The following is a 20,608-nucleotide window of genomic DNA, read 5'->3' on the forward strand; positions in this document are numbered from 1 at the left end:
TTTGATTAGCTAACACAACATGCCATTGGAACACATGAGTGATGGTTGCTGATAATGGGCCTCTGTGTGCCTATGTAGATATTCCATAAAAAATCTGCAATTTCCAGCAACAATAGTCATTTACAACATTAACAATGTCCAACACTGTATTTCTGATCAATATGATATTGCTTTAATGGACAAAAACTGTTGCTGTTCTTTCAAAAACAATCACATTTCTAAGTGACCCCAAACTTTTGAACATTATTTTATATATATATATATATATATATATATATATATATATATATATATATATATATATATACTGCTTAAAAAAATAAAGGGAACACTTTATTCCCTACTTTCAAACTGTCATGCAATAAAATGCGAATTAATTACTTAAAAATCATACAATGTGATTTTCTGGATTTTTGTCTCTCTCACAGTTGAAGTGTACCTATGATAAAAAATTACAGACCTCTACATGCTTTCTAAGTAGGAAAACCTGCAAAATCGGCAGTATATCAAGTACTTGTTCTCCCCACTGTATATACAGTGCCTTGCGAAAGTATTCGGCCCCCTTGAACTTTGCGACCTTTTGCCACATTTCAGGCTTCAAACATAAAGATATAAAACTGTATTTTTTTGTGAAGAATCAACAACAAGTGGGACACAATCATGAAGTGGAACGACATTTTTTGGATATTTCAAACTTTTTTAACAAATCAAAAACTGAAAAATTGGGCGTGCAAAATTATTCAGCCCCCTTAAGTTAATACTTTGTAGCGCCACCTTTTGCTGCGATTACAGCTGTAAGTCGCTTGGGGTATGTCTCTATCAGTTTTGCACATCGAGAGACTGACATTTTTTCCCATTCCTCCTTGCAAAACAGCTCGAGCTCAGTGAGGTTGGATGGAGAGCATTTGTGAACAGCAGTTTTCAGTTCTTTCCACAGATTCTCGATTGGATTCAGGTCTGGACTTTGACTTGGCCATTCTAACACCTGGATATGTTTATTTTTGAACCATTCCATTGTAGATTTTGCTTTATGTTTTGGATCATTGTCTTGTTGGAAGACAAATCTCCGTCCCAGTCTCAGGTCTTTTGCAGACTCCATCGGGTTTTCTTCCAGAATGGTCCTGTATTTGGCTCCATCCATCTTCCCATCCATTTTAACCATCTTCCCTGTCCCTGCTGAAGAAAAGCAGGCCCAAACCATGATGCTGCCACCACCATGTTTGACAGTGGGGATGGTGTGTTCAGCTGTGTTGCTTTTACGCCAAACATAACGTTTTGCATTGTTGCCAAAAAGTTCAATTTTGGTTTCATCTGACCAGAGCACCTTCTTCCACATGTTTGGTGTGTCTCCCAGGTGGCTTGTGGCAAACTTTAAACGACACTTTTTATGGATATCTTTAAGAAATGGCTTTCTTCTTGCCACTCTTCCATAAAGGCCAGATTTGTGCAATATATGACTGATTGTTGTCCTATGGACAGAGTCTCCCACCTCAGCTGTAGATCTCTGCAGTTCATCCAGAGTGATCATGGGCCTCTTGGCTGCATCTCTGATCAGTCTTCTCCTTGTATGAGCTGAAAGTTTAGAGGGACGGCCAGGTCTTGGTAGATTTGCAGTGGTCTGATACTCCTTCCATTTCAATATTATCGCTTGCACAGTGCTCCTTGGGATGTTTAAAGCTTGGGAAATCTTTTTGTATCCAAATCCGGCTTTAAACTTCTTCACAACAGTATCTCGGACCTGCCTGGTGTGTTCCTTGTTCTTCATGATGCTCTCGGCGCTTTTAACGGACCTCTGAGACTATCACAGTGCAGGTGCATTTATACGGAGACTTGATTACACACAGGTGGATTGTATTTATCATCATTAGTCATTTAGGTCAACATTGGATCATTCAGAGATCCTCACTGAACTTCTGGAGAGAGTTTGCTGCACTGAAAGTAAAGGGGCTGAATAATTTTGCACGCCCAATTTTTCAGTTTTTGATTTGTTAAAAAAGTTTGAAATATCCAATAAATGTTGTTCCACTTCATGATTGTGTCCCACTTGTTGTTGATTCTTCACAAAAAAATACAGTTTTATATCTTTATGTTTGAAGCCTGAAATGTGGCAAAAGGTCGCAAAGTTCAAGGGGGCCGAATACTTTCGCAAGGCACTGTACATACACATACATACATACATATACACACCTTGTAAGCATTTGTATCTGTCATGTGTGAATGTTGCTGTTTTTATGTTTACTATACACAGTATATCAGAAATTGTGTAATAGAATTATTGTTAACATAAAATTATAAATATAGTTTATACATTTTCTGTATATTGTAAATAGCCTCTAAAATATATGTAAACAGACCATAAATGTCAAAAAATGTGTTTTCTTGGAAAGCAGTAAGTGCTATGATCCTGTCTCAGCCTCCAGTAATTATGCTGCAATAGTGTCGGGCGGCTAGGGTCAGTCTGTTATATCTGGAGTATTTCTCCTCTCTTATCCAGTGTCCTGGGTGAATTTAAGTATGCTCCTTCTAATTCTCTCTTGCTTTCTCTTTCTTTCTATTTCTCTCTCTCTCTCTTCTCTCAGAGGACCTGAGCCCTAGGACCATGCCTCAGGACTACCTGGCATGATGACTCCTTGCCGTCTCCAGTCCACCTGGTTGTGCTGCAGTTTCAACCTTTCTGCCTGTGGCTATGGAACCCTGACCTGTTCACTGGATGTGCTACCTTGTCCCAGACCTACTGTTATTCTCTCTCTCTCTACCGCGCCTGCTGTCTCTAACTCTGAATGATCGGCTATGAAAAGCCAACTGACATTTACTCCTGAGGTGCTGACCTGTTGCACCCTCTACAACCACTGTTAACCACCGTTATAATCTCCACATGGCACAGCCAGAAGAGGAATGGCCACCCCTCAGAGCCTGATTCCTGTCTAGGTTTCTTCCTAGGTTCCTGCCTTTCTAGGGAGTTTTTCCTAGCCACCGTGCTTCTACATCTGCATTGCTTGCTGTTTGGGGTTCTAGGCTGAGTTTCTGTATAGCACTTTATGACATCAGCTGATGTAAAAAGGGCTTTATAAATAAATTGGATTGATTGATACAATATCAGTACTTTTTACATTTACAACTTTTCTAAGTCATATCATCAACTGATTTCAGCCAGTGTATGGTTGTGGATTGACTGCATTGTTTCAATGGAAGGTTGGCGTATTGTCAGTTAATTTGAACAATTTATGGAATTTTTCCTCAGACTGTCTGGCTAGCATACAGTGGAGATACATTCTTGAAATTCATTATTTTATTTATATCTTATCACAGCTTTGGCAAACCATGGTTTAGCAACTCCCTGACCAAAATTACTGACCTTTATCCCATCATAAGGGTCCCATCATAAGAAGGTTAATGACCATTCTAGTATTCTAGTTCCTAATTAAATCAAAATCAAATCAAATTTTATTGGTCATATACACATTGTTAGCAAATGTTATTGCGAGTGTAGTGAAATGCTTGTGCTTTTAGTACCGACAGTGCAGCAATATCTAACAAGTAATCTAACAATTCCACAACTACCTAATACACACAAATCTAAGCAAAGGGATGGAATAAGAATATGTTCATATAAATATATGGATGAGCAATGACCGAGCGGCATAGGCAAGATGCAATAAATGATATAAAATACAGTATATAAATATGGGATGAGTAATACATGATATGTAAACATCATTATTAAAGTGGCATTAATAAAGGGACTAGTGATCCATTTGTTAGAGTGGCCAATGATTTCAAGTCTGTATGTAGGCAGCAGCCTCTGTGTTAGTGATGTCTGTTTAACAGTCTGATGGCCTTAAGATAGAAGCTATTTTTCACTCTCTCGGCCCCAGCTTTGATGCACCTGTACTGACCTCACCTTCTGGATGGTAGCGGGATAAACGAAAGTGGCTCGGGTGGTTGTCCTTCCTGTGACATCAGGTGCTGTAGGTGTCCTGGAGGGCAGGTAGTTTGATGGGTTGTGCAGACCGCACCACTCTCTGGAGAGCCCTGCAGTTGTGGGCAGTGCAGTTGCCATACCAGGCGTTGATACAGCCCAACAGGATGCTCTCAATTGTGCATCTGTAAAAGTTTGTGAGGGTTTTAGGTGACAAGCTAAATTTCTTCAGCCTCCTGAGGTTGAAGAGGCGCTGCTGCGCCTTCTTCACCACACTGTCTATGTATGTGGACCATTTCAGTTTGTCAGTGATGTGTACGCCGAGGAACTTAAAACTTTCCACCTTCTCCACTGCTGTCCCATCGATGTGGATAAGGGGGTGCTCCCTCTGCTGTTTCCTGAATTTCACGACCATCTCCTTTGTTTTGTTGACGTTGAGTGAGAGGTTGTTTTCCTGGCCTTACCAAGGCAACTATTGTCTATTTAGTAAATGTGCTAGCTATTTCAGTGGATATTGAACACATTTCTATCTGCAAATGAATAATGTTTTTACTAGATCTAAGGAATTGTAATAAATTCACACAAGGTTTTTTGTGGAAATCAACGGATGTCAAAGGATGTCAAAGTAGGCCATAAATGTTTGAGTAATTTACATTTGGTTTGAGGTCTCTCTGACAATCAATTAGAAAGGGTATTGCGATAACAATAAAATGACATATTTCACAAGATTTAAGTCATTTTTATAATTTTTGGGGGTGGAAATCCAAGGTTGTAAAAATAGGCCAGACATTTGTAGAATAATTTACACTTGGTTCAAGGTGTCACTGACAAGCCTATGGAAAAGTTAATGCGATAAGAATAATTATGTATTTTACTAGATTTAAGGCTTTTTATCTAAAAGGTTTCATTTAGTTTCCTTAATAGGATATTGATTTATGCGTCATATCTTTTTCTTAATCCACTTAGAACTCATTATAAACACAAAACATATTTTGATCAGCTAAGGCTACAACACCTTTATCACAACACATGTAGGCCTGCTAAAACTTTGACTACAGAAAATGATCACCATTACAAGAATAACAGCACATTAATAGCTGCAGTAAATGAAAGGCATGGCTGTGTCTTCGTTTCTGTTGTCCTATTTTGTAATGCTAATCTATAGTCCTTCATTAAAACCTGTTGATTGGGGAAGACTTGCTAATTTCTGATTAAGTGGATCAAGATGTCTGTTAACTTTCACCCGAAGAGCTTCTGTCAACAGTCAGGGTAGGAGGGGCGACTCGTTCCTCTCACAACCCGTCTCCAACCCCTTATCGATGTTGTGTATTGTCAATGCCAACTGTTCTCGCAAAATCAAAGCTTGCCGGTCCGTAGAATGTGTGAACATGGGATCAGCATCACCCAGGGGCGTCATATACCCAAAAAATCTGAGGGGACACAAACTATGTGTGGATGGCTGGGGGTTGGTCTTACGGGAGGAACATTTCCCTCTGTACGTAAATGTGAGAATGTTGCATTTTTCAAACACCTGAAACAGCATTTTCCTGCTATCTAAAGCCAAAATATTTATGCTTTGTAAAAAATATTTGGATTTTTCTGCATTTCTAACCATACATCTTAAGCTGTCTGTAGAAGAAGAAACGAAATATGCTGCTCTGCATCTCTGCTAAAATCTGGGTTAAAGATTAAAAGGAATTCAGTACATTTAGTTATTGCTTGCTTTTCTCAAATAGTTAGACAAGCTAGCTACTAACTAGATTGATAGCCTGAAATGGCTTCTTGGTAGCTAGTTATGAGGTTGTTGAGAGTAGGAACCTAATCTGGGCAAGCTAAAGCCAACGTCATAAAATTGCTAAGTGACTAGTAGTATTACAGAGGATTTATTTTTATTTTTTAAATTGACAAATCTGAGGGGGAACGTGCCCCTGTGCCCCCTATGGGCATGACACCCCCGGCGTCACCCCTTACAAATGGCACTATCTAATGAAGTAAAAAAAAATGACGCAAGGTTTTACATTTAGGTTAGGCATACCCAGAGCAATAATACAGGCATTTTGTATTGGAGCAATGGGCGCCAAATGTGTCTCTAACTTTATAGGGCTACTTTTATATGTCCTATGTGAGCGTTACAATTAAATAGGCAACCAATTCATATTTCAAGTTTTGCACAAATGTCATTTTTGCTGCTCTATTCCCAACTCCAATGTGGTGAATTAAAAAAATGGTTGGCTTGACAATGACAGCAATGGAATTGGCAAGAGCACAAACAGATCTGAGACCAGGCTACTACTCCCCCTCATCAGGAAACAACTGAAATCTAAGACATGAATTTGTCTGAATCTTTCATCTCTTTTGTTGAATGTTGGTTTAGTGTTGTCCGTCTACTACATCTATTAAAATGAGGACCCAGCAGGCCTGCCCTGCCAAAAAGAGACCGCTAATAACATGATGATTAACACACACAGCACAGGGAGCACATCTGTTTAGCTGTCTGACTACTGTTGATCTAGCATCACGTTTTGTGTGTGTGTATGTGTCTGTCCTCTGCCTGTCAGCTGTCGATCTGTCAATCAGCCATTCCTGTGTGTTGTCTGTGTGAATGCTGTCTGCGGGCACACTGTCTGTCATCCCAAGACCACCTGCCACACTCCAGTCCCAATACACACTCCAGACTGGGACTCTATGGAGGAACCAGTTGCCTCAGCCACTATAGTGTTTGTGTGTGTATATGACAGAAAAAGACGCAGCCAGCTCCTGCATTAGAGACACATAATCAGGTCCATGTGAAGAGCCCTTTACAATCCACATCCCAGAGCAGAGCACACACTGGATTACTCATCTGTCCCCTATGGGAGCTCGGCTCCCAATACACACCAGTCTGTTTGACCTGACACACACACATACACAGGGGGACCACCATAGACTCAGGCAGAGAAGGATAGACATACCTCCACACACTAATGATGTTATACACATACTTGACAAACTTAATTACACTAATATGATAATCTGTCCATGGGGTGCCATTCTAAAGCTATACAGGGGTTGAGGGGCCAGTTGTTAATGAGTGAGAGGAAAATATCTGTCTGTCAGTGATGTCCATCTATGTATGCCTTTTGATCAAGCAAGACTAGTGCTCCAATTAGAACAATATTAGATCATGAAAACTAGATCATTATCCCAGACCGAGTTGATAAATAATGCAAAAAGTTTAGGCTCAAAACTGTTTCGATTTTTAATTAAACAATTCAAGAATTGACATAGCCTACCTGAAGCCTATCAACGATGTTTGGACTGAATGACACGGAGGGTGAAACCGCTTAGATGTCCATTAGAGAGAGATTATCACGTCATTAATTGCCGGTAAAAAAGCACTCCTCTATCTACTAATCTATTGGTGTCTAATCCACCCTTGTTTCAGATGAAAATGGGGTCATTAAAAACAAAATGTGTATTTTTCTTTCATGTGCGAGTCCCATCTTTACTGGCCGATGTGGTGATGATGGGTGTGATCGATGAGTGGGTGGAGGTGGGGGTTGGGATCAGGCAGAGGCTATTAGTCCTAAAATAGGGCGTTACTTTGAAGCTCCCCCGCGCTTCCACTGTCTTTGATGTTGGTCCCCACCCCTTTGTACACGTCCGTCGGGATGTCACAGCGGGGTTACTATATATAAAGGTGGTCAGTCCTTGTCCATCTGCAACAGGGTTTAACTCACAACTCTTTCAGAAATGGCATATTTCCCAATTTGGCTGCTGTGCGCCAGTGCGATACTGTCTCTAACGCACAGCTTCAACCAGGAGAACCTGAAAGAGGCTATGCTTCAGAGGCTTGGACTGAAGGAACTCCCAAGGATCCATAAAAGGGACTTGGAAAACCTGGTCGTTCCTAGCCACATCAGAAACAAGTACCTGACCCTGCTGAAGCTGCACCACGAGAGGAGACGCCGCTCTCTGCCCAGCCTAGCAGGAATCCTCAGGGGGTATTCCGGGAACGCAGGTAAACACCCATGGCAACTATGACAGTTTCTAAGACTGAGAATATGACAGTTTTAATGACTGACTGATTTTTTGTTTTATTTTCCATCATTATATTTGATTTACTATTAGTTATACTATTGTTAACACCAATGCGTAATTCTCAGTTTGGTTCTGTTTGGATTCCAAATTACGCACTGCTGTCCAATTGTCCACATGCGGACGGTGTCCTGTTATATTCTACATAACAGATATATCGGGGGAGATTCTTTACTCTGACGCCACCAGAGAGCGGTTGGTTTTCGACATGGAGGCCAGGGTCCCAGCCAACAGCGAGGTGACCATGGCGGAGCTCAGACTCTACCAGAACGCCCCTCATAAACTGCACCTGGCCGGGAGAAAGAGTCAAAAGCAGGGCAACAACGCACGGGTCAGCGTCTACTGGGTGGAGGTTCTAGAGAACGGCGCCAACCGCTCATCACTGGTAGACTCAAGGTCAGCACCGTTACCGCACATCATTCAACAGCCTACTTTTAATTAGCCTAATACTAATTAATTGGCATGCTAGTTAATTAAAGTGCTATTGTGATTAATTTGTACGGTTGTCCTCTTTCAATAGGTTGGTGCCAATCTACGAGACCGGGTGGAAAGGTTTTGATGTGACGCAGGCCGTACACTACTGGTCGAAGGGACGTCGAGAGGTGCCGCTGCGCCTGGAGCTGCGGGTCGAGGGGGAGAGACCGGGAAGCTACGCAGCCGAGATGGCCAAGAGTATGCGCTTTACCGCGCAGGACCCCTCTGACCAGAGCACGGGAAAGCCTGAGCTTCTTTTTTACACCTTGAACCTGGAGGAATATGGGTAAGTGACATTTAATAGCTAGGCTAATAGCAATGTTTAGAACCTTGGTTGGACAGTGGACACATTTTAAGCATATAGGCTACACACATATGGACCTGGCTGCTATGTCACAGTATGGCATTTGCTTATACATTATTTGAGAATCCTCTATAGGTGTGTCAAACGTGTAATAATAACCTGACCGTTTATCTTCGTCCAGTTCCCGTGGTGACTGCCAGTCCAGCAAGCCGAACGGCATATGCTGCAGAGAAGACCACTTCATCAACTTCCGCGAGCTAACTTGGACTCAATACTGGGTCATCGAACCTGCGGGCTACCAGTCCTTCCGATGCGCAGGAGGATGCAAGCAGCCAAAGCGTCATTATGGCTACGGAGAACGGCGGTGCGCGGCGACGGAGAACGCGCCGCTACCTATAATGTACCTGGTGAAACAAGGAGACTACACTGAGATTGAAGTGGCCGAGTTTCCCAACATGATAGTGGAGAAGTGCAGATGTACAATGGACAATGTATCTGTTTGAGAATGAGGAAGGAGCGCAATCCAGAGAGACAGAGATGCTAGTGCGACTCGTGACGCACGGTACTTTTTTTCTTCAAACTTAAATTACTATAGGCTTTTTTTCTTCAAACTTAAATTACTATAGGCTAAAAAGGAGATCTCTTGTTGGTGTGAATATTTGAGACAACGGTTATATTAGCCGATCACTTGTTTGTTGAGCACTTTAAATGTAAATATGTAGCCTAATTTATGTTTCCCATGAATGCATTTATACTCTTCATATGACAAGATTAAAAATATGAATTAATTGCACATTTTCAAAGTATATTAACGAACGTATTTTTCTTCCACAAATCCTTAACAGTGTCACTTCATTGTTGTCTAAGGGTTTGTCTTTTGAGGGAAAGCGAGGGAGTGTGAATAAACGAAAACACAGTCAAACTGAGATCATTTACAGATGTGGTTGTGAGACCAATTTCCTATATCATTAGAGCCTCACCACTAGCCCAGTCCTTTTTTATGGTAACACATCCTCATCACGGGGCTGCCGATCAGTGTTTGATTTGTGGATTTTTTTCCGTCTCAGAATCTACAGCACTGCACCCATTGACGACCAGTGTGGCCAAGCTAAGTCACCAATTACGCACGAATGGCGCGCCTTTGGAGATTCACTATGACACGCGGACGGGAACAACAGGGTTGATTCTTATGCAAATGCACGGAAGGAGTTTTGAACTATGTCAAATTAGTTTTTATTTAAAAATGGCATGACTGATTTGAAAGACATCCAGTCCACTCTACCATTTATGACCAAGACCACGAGACAAAACCAATGTCAGATCGCTGTCCTCATCTCGTCCCCCATTAGAGCCCCAGTCAGTGTAAAGTGTGAGGTATTTTACTCTAATCTTAATCTAATCTATTCTCCGTGGTGTTCCGCGTTTGCCTGGCTACCCAAACTCCTTGCTACGGACACACGCTACACCAAACACAAGGACATTAGTTTCTTCTCAGCAATGAAGATAGCGGGGAAAAAATCAGTTTCAGTCGTCACGCAAATTCAGCATAACTGGGTGAAATCATACAGCAGTAAGGTTGGTGTTGTCTTGTTTTGCACACACTGTACAAAATAATAAAATGTAGTACTACAGGATATTTCTTAACGTAGCTCTTTATTAGCTAGCTATAACTGGCATGTTCACGTATCGCCAACCGTTTGGGTGGTCTTAACCAATCATAGCGGTAAAATGCATCCAATTACAATTCAGTATGTTTACACATATGAATATGACATCCCCCTTCTTTTAAAACAAAAATGTTTACATATTCTAAGCGTTTCTTTTGAATACATGCTCTGTAGTTTGAACTCACGGTAAGTAACTATTTATATTGCATACTACACCAACTGAATCAACATAGACTCAAACAATGATCCAACATACTGTTACTTTTCATCCAGTCAGCTGCGACCTTTTGCCACATTTCAGGCTTCAAACATAAAGATATAAAACTCTATTTTTTTGTGAAGAATCAACAACAAGTGGGACACAATCATGAAGTGGAACGACATTTATTGGATATTTCAAACTTTTTTAACACATCAAAAACTGAAACATTTAAGTTTAAAGCCGGATTTGGATACAAAAAGATTTCCCAAGCTTTAAACATCCCAAGGAGCACTGTGCAAGCAATAATATTGAAAAGGAAGGAGTATCAGACCACTGCAAATCTACCAAGACCTGGCCGTCCCTCTAAACTTTCAGCTCATACAAGGAGAAGACTGATCAGAGATGCAGCCAAGAGGCCCATGATCACTCTGGATGAACTGCAGAGATCTACAGCTGAGGCTCTGTCCATAGGACAACAATCAGTCGTATATTGCACAAATCTGGCCTTTATGGAAGAGTGGCAAGAAGAAAGACATTTCTTAAAGATATCCATAAAAAGTGTAGTATAAAGTTTGCCACAAGCCACCTGGGAGACACACCAAACATGTGGAAGAATGAAACCAAAATTGAACTTTTTGGCAACAATGCAAAACGTTATGTTTGGCGTAAAAGCAACACAGCTCATCACCCTGAACACACCATCCCCACTGTCAAACATGGTGGTGGCAGCATCATGGTTTGGGCCTGCTTTTCTTCAGCAGGGACAGGGAAGATGGTTAAAATTGATGGGAAGATGGATGGAGCCAAATACAGGACCATTCTGGAAGAAAACCTGATGGAGTCTGCAAAAGACCTGAGACTGGGACGGAGATTTGTCTTCCAACAAGACAATGATCCAAAACATAAAGCAAAATCTACAATGGAATGGTTCAAAAATAAACATATCCAGGTGTTAGAATGGCCAAGTCAAAGTCCAGACCTTAATCCAATCGAGAATCTGTGGAAAGAACTGAAAACTGCTGTTCACAAATGCTCTCCATCCAACTTCACTGAGCTCGAGCTGTTTTGCAAGGAGGAATGGGAAAACATTTCAGTCTCTCGATGTGCAAAACTGATAGAGACATACCCCAAGCGACTTACAGCTGTAATCGCAGCAAAAGGTGGTGCTACAAAGTATTAACTTAAGGGGGCTGAATAATTTTGCACGCCCAATTTTTCAGTTTTTGATTTGTTAAAGTTTGAAATATCCAATAAATGTCATTCCACTTCATGATTGTGTGCCACTTGTTGTTGATTCTTCACAAAAAAATACAGTTTTATATCTTTATGTTTGAAGCCTGAAATGTGGCAAAAGGTCGCAAAGTTCAAGGGGGCCGAATACTTTCGCAAGGCACTGTAGATACTTTTGTACCTGTTTCCTTTGCTGTTGTTCTGGGATTGATTTGCACGTTTCACACCAAAGTACATTCATCTCTAGGAGACAGAACGTGTCTCCTTCCTGAGCGGTATGACGGCTGCGTGGTCCCATGGTGTTTATACTTGCATATTAGCTCAGCTCCCCTCAGCACCCTGGACACCATATGTCAATTGATTGCCCCCATCTATCTTCAGAGTTCGTTCTGTTAGGTGACCTAAACTGGGATATGCTTAACACCCCGGCAGTCCTACAATCTAAGATAGATTTCCTCAATCTCACAATCTCAATCTCAAGGAACCCACCAGGTACAACCCAAATCTGTAAACATGGGCACCCTCATAGATATTATCCTGACCAAATTGCCCTCCAAATACACCTTTGTTGTTTTCAATCAGGAACTCAGCGATCACTGCCTCATTGCCATCATCCGCTATGGATGGTTTCTAACGACCACCCCTCATCACTGTCAACCGCTCCCTAAAACACTTCTGCGAGCAGGCCTTTCTAATCGACCTGGCCCAGAAGGATATACTGGTAACCTGGAAGGATATTGACCTCATCCCGTCAGTCGAGGATGCCTGGTCGTTCTTTAAAAGTAATTTCCTCACCCTCTTAAATAAGCATGCCCCTTTCAAAATTTTTTAGCAAAACCTGGACCCGTACAAATCAGCTGGGCTACACAATCTGGACCCTCTTTCTAAAATTATCAGCCGCCATTGTTGCAAACCCTATTACCAGTCTGCTCAACCTCTCTTTCGTATCGTCCGAGATCCCAAAAGATTGTAAAGCTGCCGCGGTCATCCCCCTCTTCAAAGGGGGTGACACTCTAGAACCAAACTGTTACAGACCTATATGCATCCTGCCCTGCCTTTCTAAAGTATTTGAAAGTCAAGTTAATAAACAGATGACTGACCATTTCAAAATCCCATCGTACCTTCTCCCCTGTGCAATCCTGTTTCCGAGCTGGTCACGGGTGCACCTCAGCCACACTCAAGGTGCTAAATGATATCATATCCACCATCGATAAAAGGTTGTACCATGCAGCCGTCTTCATTGACCTGGCCAAGGCTTTCGACTCTGTCAATCACCGTATTCTTATCAGCAGACTCAACAGCCTTGGTTTCTCAAATGACTGCCTCGCCTGGTTCACCAACTACTTCTCAGACAGAGTTCAGTGTGTCAAATCAGATGGCCTGTTGTCCGGACCTCTGGCAGTCTCTATGGGGGTACCACAGGGTTTAATTCTCAGTCCGACTCTTTTCTTTGTATATATAATCAACAATGTTGATATATGCAGGTGATTCCCTGATCAACCTCTACGCAGACGACATCATTCTGTATACATCTGGCCCTTCTTTGGACACAAACTTCCAAATGAGCTTCAATGCCATTCAACACTCCTTTCGTGGCCTCCAACTGCTCTTACATGCAGGTAAAACTAAATGCATACTCTTCAACCGATTGCTGCCCGCACCCTCCCGCCCGACTAGCATCACTACTCTGGACGGTTCTGACTTAGAATATGTGGACAACTACAAACACCTAGGTGTCCGGTTACACTGTAAACTCTCCTTCCAGACTCACATTAAGCATCTCCAATCCAAAATGAAATCTAGAAATCGGCTTCCTATTTCGCAACACTAATGCTGCCAAACATACCCTCGTAAAACTGACTATCCTACCGATCCTTGACTTCGGCGATGTCATTTACAAAATAGCCTCTAACACTATACTCAGCAAACTGGATGCAGTCCATCACAGTGCCATCCGTTTTGTCACCAAAGCCCAAAATACCACCCACCACTTGCTAACCACACTACTTACCAAGAAAGTACTCATCTGTATTATTCGTAGCCGTCTATTTACCACCACAAAGCGAAGCTGGAACTAAGATTGCTCTCAACCAACTCTATAAACTCAACCAAGGTCATAATCAAAGAAGAAAATGCTCACCCAGAAGCGGCACTCCTAGTGGCCGGAGACTTTAATGCAGGCAAACTTAAATCAGTTTTACCAAATTCTTACCCGCATGTCACGAGCAAACAGGAGAATAAAAACATCTTAGACCACCTTTACTCCACACACAGATGCATACGAAGCTCTACCCCGCCCTCCATTTGGCAAATCTGACCATAATTCTATCCTCCTGATTCCTGCTTACAAGCAAAAACTAAAGCAGGAAGTACCAGTGACTCGCTCAATATGGAAGTGGTCAGATGACGCGGACGCTACACTATAGGACAGTTGTGATAGCACAGACTGGAATATGTTCCCGGGATTCATCCAATGGCATTGACGAATACACCACCTGTCAGTCAGTCATCGGCTTCATCAATAAGTGCATCAATGATGTCATCCCCACATATCCCAACCAGAAGCCATGGATTACAGGCAACATCTGCATCGAGCTAAAGGCTAGAGCTGCCGCTTTCAAGGACGCTTATAAGAACCATCAAACAAGCAAAGCGTCAATACAGGATTAAGATTGAATCCTAATACACCAACTCTGACGCTTGTCGGATGTGGCAGGGCTTGTAAACTATTACAGACCACAAAGGAGGGAAAACCCGACAAAGGGAAACCCAGATGTGAGCTGCCCAGTGACGCGAGCCTACCAGACGAGCTAAATGCCTTATACTCGCTTCAAGACAAGCAACAATGAAGCATGCACGAGAGCACCAGCTGTTCTAGATGACTGTGATAACGCTCTCGGTAGCCGATGTGAACAAAACCTTAAAACAGGTCAACATTCACAAAGCCCCTGGGCCAGACGGATTACCAGGACGTGTACTCAAAGCATGCGTGGACCAACTGTCTAAGGTCTTCACTGACATTTTCAACCTCTCCCTGACCGAGTCTGTAATACCTACATGTTTCAAGCAGACCACCGTACTCCCTGTGCCCAAGGAATCGAAGGTAACCTGCCTAAATGATTACTGCCCCGTGGCACTCACATCGGTAGCCATGAAGTGCTTTGAAACGCTGGTCATGGCTCACATCAACATCATCCTCCCGGACACCCTAGACCCACTGCAATTCATACACCCCCCAACAGATCCACAGATGACGCAAATCGCAATCGCACTCCACACTGCCCTTTCTCACCTGGACAAAAGGAACACCTATGTGAGAATGCTGTTCATTGACTACAGCCCAGCGTTCAACACCATAGTGCCCACGAAGCTCATCACTAAGCTAAGGACTCAGGGACTAAACACCTCCCTCTGCAACTGGATCCTGGAATTCCTGATGGGCCGCCCCCAGGTGGTAAGAGTAGGCAACAACACATCTGCCACGCTGATCCTTAACACTGGGGCCCCTCAGGGGTGTGTACTTAGTCCCCTCCTGTATTCCCTGTTCACTCACGACTGCGTGGCCAAGCACACCTCCAACACCATCACTAAGTTTGCTGACGACACAACAGTGGTAGGCCTGATCACCAACAACGATGAGACGGCCTATAGGGAGGAGGTCAGAGAACTGGCAGTGTGGTGCCAGGACAATCTCTCCCTCAATGTGAGCAAGACAAATGAGTTGATCATGGACTACAGGAAAAGGCTGGCCGAACAGGCCCCCATTAACATGAACGGGGCTGTAGTGGAGCGGGTCGAGAGTTAAGTTCCTTGGTGTCCACATCACCAACAAACTATCATGGTCCAAACATACCAAGACAGTCGTGAAGAGGGCACCTTTCCCCCCTCAGGAAAATATTTGGCATGGGTCCCCAGATCCTCAAAAAGTTCTACAACTGCACCATCGAGAGCATATTGACCGGTTGCATCACAGCCTGGTAATGCAACTGCTTGGCATCTGACCGTAAGGCGCTACAGAGGGTAGTGCGAACAGCCCAGTACATCACTGGGGGCAAGCTTCCTGAAATCCAGGCTTCCTGAAATCCTATATAATAGGCGCTGTCAGATGAAAGCCCAGAAAATTGTCAGAGACTCCAGTCACCCAAGTTATAGACCGTTTTCTCTGCTACCGCACGGCAAGCAGTACCGGAGTCTAGGACCAAAAGGGTCCTCAACAGCTTCTACCCCCAAGCCAATAGACTGCTGAACAATTCATAAAAATTGCCACCGGACAATTTACACTGACGCCTGCTCTTTGGCTGTTCTTGCCAGAAATGGCCTACCCACTGAAGATCTGGTCAGTCTATACTACACTGGTCAGGCCCTGTCTGGAATACGGTGTAGTGCTGTTAGTTAGATGAAGTACAAAGCAGCAGGCTCAACTAGACCGGGTGCAGAGGACCTTGAGGATCATCTCCAGAGGTGGAGCAGTCCAACCCCAGCTCCCCTCACTGCAGAGCAGGCTGCATGCAGTGCATCTGGTGAAGGACATGCACACTCTTGACCATCCACTGAATGACCTGCTCCCTCCAAAAAGAGGTAACTGCACCACCAGGCTCCTGAGAAACAGCCACGAACTGTCCTGTATAACTGCCCGTACAAACCACCTGTAAAATGCCCCTCTACCCACTGATAGATTGTATAATACCTCCAGCATTTAATATTTACACTTCCATCATGAAAAATGTCCTGTAATGTTTTAAATTGTTCAATATTCTATTTGTCACATATTGTGTGTTAAGTATTTTAAAATGGGTGTTTTGCAATTATTAGTCATGTAAAATTCTGCATTTCTTCAGTTATCTGTGAGCATGAATAAATAAACTCAAACTTCCACTTTCTGGGCACGCAACATTTATTTTTCTATGAGCTCTCAACTATCTCCACTGCTCTTCAACATGAACCTCTGCGACCCCTTTTATCTGAATTCTCCACACGCGCACATTATCTTCCGCGTTTGACATTCCTCCCTGCTTCTTTAAATTAAGACATGGAAATTACACCATATGAACTGCTTTGCTCAAGGGCAGATTTTTCCAATTTGCCAGCTCAGGGATTCAAACCAGCAACCTTCCGGTTACTGGCCTAACGCTCTTAACCGCTAGGCTACCTGCCGCCCTTGATTAGATAAGTGTTCACCACCGAGTCAATACATGTTAGAAACACCTTTGGCAGCGATTACAGCGGAGGCTTCTTGGGTAAGTCTCCTAAGTGCTTTGCATACCTGTATTGTGCAACATTTGCCCATTCTTCAAGCTCTGTCAAGGTGTTGGATCATGGCTAAACAGCAATTTAAGTCTTGCCATAGATTTTCAAGCAGACTCAACTTTAACTTGGTCACTCAGTAGCACTCACTGTCTTCTTGGTAAGTACAGATTTGGCTTTGTTGTAGGTTATTGTCCTGCTGAAAAGCAAATTCCAGACACCAGAATGTGTCAGGTGTAAAGCAGAGTAGAGCAGGTTTTCTAGGATTTGCCCGTGCTTAGCTCTTTCCCGTTTCTTTTCAGCCTGAAAAAAAAAAACTCTCCAGTGTTAACCCATGTCAAGCATACCCATACCATGATGCAGCACCACATTTGAAAACAAGGAAGTAGTTACTAAGTGGACAAAATCCTTCCCTTCCTACCTGGAGGGGAGCCCTCCCCTCATTGGTCACCACACACCTCCATCAAAGCTCGTTAAGCACAATCACATCCACCTGAAAGAGGCGGGGCTACCCCTTTAAATGCCCCACGTACAAAAATTCAAATGAAATACCTTGGCAACCACACTCATACAATACTCAGTCAATAACGCATCTCTAGTGGGCCATGCTGGTTTGGTTGAAAGAGGACTAAATGACTGCAGATGGGGCATTTACATGGATAGCCCTGCCTCTTTCAGGTGGATGCTTTTCAACCGTTCGCTGCCTGCACCCGCACGCCCGACTAGCATCACCACCCTGGATGGTTCCGACCTAGAATATGTGGACATCTATAAGTACCCAGGTGTCTGGCTAGACTGTAAACTCTCCTTCCAGACTCATATCAAACATCTCCAATCTAAAATCAAATCTAGAGTCGGCTTTCTGTCCCGCAACAAAGCCTCCTTCACTCATGCCGCCAAACTTACCCTAGTAAAACGGACTATCCTACCGATCCTCGACTTCGGCGATGTCATCTACAAAATAGCTTCCAAAACTCTACTCAGCAAACTGGATGCAGTTTATCACAGTGCCATCCGTTTTGTTACTAAAGCACCTTATACCACCCACCACTGCGACCTGTATGCTCTAGTCGGCTGGCCCTCGCTACATATTCGTCGCCAGACCCACTGGCTCCAGGTCATCTACAAGTCCATGCTAGGTAAAGCTCCGCCTTATTTCAGTTCCCTGGTCACGATGTCAACACCCACCCGTAGCACGCGCTCCAGCAGGTGTACCTCACTGATCATCCCTAAAGCCAACACCTCATTTGGCCGCCTTTCCTCCCAGTTCTCTGCTGCCTGTGACTGGAACGAATTGCAAAGACTTATCTCCCTCACCAACTTTAAACATCTGCTATCTGAGCAGCTAACCGATCGCTGCAGCTGTGCATAGTCCATCGGTAAATAGCCCACCCAATTTACCTACCTCATCCCCATACTGTTTTTATTTATTTACTTTTCTGCTCTTTTGCACACCAGTATCTCTACCTACACATGAACATTTGATCATTTATCACTCCAGTGTTAATCTGCTAAATTGTAATTATCCGCCTACCTCCTCATGCCTTTTGCACACAATGTATACTCTTTTCTGTGTTATTGACTTGTTTATTGTTTACTCCATGTGTAACTTTGTGTTGTTGTCTGTTCACACTGCTATGCTTTATCTTGGCCAGGTCGCAGTTGTAAATTACAACTTGTTCTCAACTAGCCTACCTGGTTAAATAAAGGTGAAATAAAATACAAATAAAAATGGAGGTGTGTGGCGACCAATGAGAGGAGGGCTCCCCTCCAGGTAGGAAGGGAGTCATTTATTTTTTTACTCTCAGTGATGCGTTGTGAATCTATAAAATACCATTCAATAATGTCCCAGTATCTTTGAGCACACTAATTAAAAGGGTCTGCACTAGGGATATTCAGCTCTTACCCTACGAGGTCCGGAGCCTGCTGGTGTTCTGTTATAGCCGATAATTAATTGCACACACCTGGTGTCCCAGGTCTAAATCAGTCCCTGATTAAAGGGCAACAATGAAAAAGTGGAGCTGGCTGCGAGGTCCAGAGTTTGAGGGGTCTACACTTTGATGGCTCAGACTATGTCCGAGATTCAGACATGGCTTGAATGAGAAATGACTTTATGTAAATAAGAGACAGGATAGACACCAGAAGATGGAATGTGTGTTTCTTTATTGAATAAACCAACCCACGTGGCTATGAGCCAGCCTTCCTCCATGTACTGTGATACACCCAACCAAGTCCTCCAATCCATCTGGAAGTACACTACATGGCCAAAAGTATATGGACACCTGCTCGTCCAACATCTCATTCCAAATTCATGGGCATTAATATGGAGTTGGTCCCGCCTTTGCCGCTATAACAGCCTCCACTCTTCTGGGAAGGCTTTCTACCTGATGTTGGAACATTGCGCCAGAGAACATGTTTTCCACTGCGCCAGAGTCCAATGGATGCAAGCTTTACATTACTCCAAACCCATTTCATGAAGCTCACAAACAGTTATTATGCTGACGTTGATTCCAAAGGCAGTTTGGAACAAAGGACAGACAATTTTTACACGCTTCAGCACTAGGCGGTCCCGTTCTATGAGCTTTTGTGGCCTACCACTTTGCGGCTGAGCCGTTGTTGCTCCAAGACATTTCCACTTCACAATAACAGCCCTTAACAGTTGACCGGAGCAGCTCTTGCAGGAAGTTGACAAACTGACTTGTTAGACAGGTGGCAACCTATGACGGTGCCACGTTGAAAGTCACAGATCTTCAATAAGGCCAATGTTTGTCTATGGAGATTGCTTGGCTGCGTGCTAGATTTTATACACCTGTCAGCAACGGATGTGGCTAAAAATGGCCAAATCCACTAATTTGAAGGGGTGTCCACATACATATAGTTGAAGGTCTCCCAGAGCCTACAGGTCTCCTGAACAGCCCAGCTAGTTCCTGAGACAACAATGTCAGATGGCCAGAGCAACACACACACACAAGTATGTTCCGCAAGCATGCACACTCACTCATAACATGCGTGTCTGGGGCAAGCAGGCGCAGACAGGCAGGAACGCACACACACACACAAGCTTGCAGATCAGTCACTCAGAGGGGTGGACACTTGAAGTGGCATGGTGTTAGGTCTCAAAATAAATGCAGCCTTTAGAGGGCAGCAGAGAAACCCTGTCAAGCAATACAGGCGTCATCTACATCTCATTAGTACAGTGGCTTCCTCTCATCTGCGCTCATATGAAGATTTGAGATATGTGCAGGTCGGTGCTAATTAAATACAGGAAACAGGGAGAGAAAACCACAGACTGTTGGGATGCGCCCAGTCTCCCTTCACAGCAGATGAGATCACGGGCCGTTCTCCATAGAAAAGTACATTTAAAATGACAAACGTGTGTCTGATATTATTTCGCAGGCACTTTTAGCCAAAGCACCTTACAGTTAACACATTCAGTGTGCGTGGCCCATGCAGGAGTCATTCAAACAACCGGAGGGCCTAATGTGTTTCTG

At 43.4% G+C, this 20,608-nt stretch overlaps 1 protein-coding gene across 1 annotated transcript; it reads left to right on the forward strand.

Annotated features, from left to right (window-relative positions):
- The first annotated feature begins 4,260 nt into the window (after positions 1–4,260).
- Positions 4,261–9,567, forward strand: LOC110505330 (left-right determination factor 2). Its single transcript, XM_036962502.1, has 5 exons — positions 4,261–7,919; positions 8,149–8,392; positions 8,517–8,756; positions 8,956–9,369; positions 9,401–9,567. The coding sequence occupies exons 1-4, from the start codon at positions 7,652–7,654 to the stop codon at positions 9,275–9,277; spliced, it is 1,074 nt and encodes a 357-aa protein (XP_036818397.1). The 5' UTR covers positions 4,261–7,651; the 3' UTR covers positions 9,278–9,369; positions 9,401–9,567.
- Positions 9,568–20,608: the final 11,041 nt, after the last annotated feature.

Source organism: Oncorhynchus mykiss, chromosome 25, assembly GCF_013265735.2.
Source record: "Oncorhynchus mykiss isolate Arlee chromosome 25, USDA_OmykA_1.1, whole genome shotgun sequence".
Taxonomy (NCBI): Eukaryota; Metazoa; Chordata; class Actinopteri; order Salmoniformes; family Salmonidae; genus Oncorhynchus; species Oncorhynchus mykiss.

Coding starts and splice junctions, on each gene's coding strand:
- LOC110505330 (XM_036962502.1), top strand. CDS start 7,652: ATGGCATATTTCCCAATTTGGCTGCTGTGCGCCAGTGCGATACTGTCT. Junction 7,920..8,148: donor GGGGTATTCCGGGAACGCAG/GTAAACACCCAT, acceptor TCTACATAACAG/ATATATCGGGGGAGATTCTT. Junction 8,757..8,955: donor TTGAACCTGGAGGAATATGG/GTAAGTGACATT, acceptor ATCTTCGTCCAG/TTCCCGTGGTGACTGCCAGT.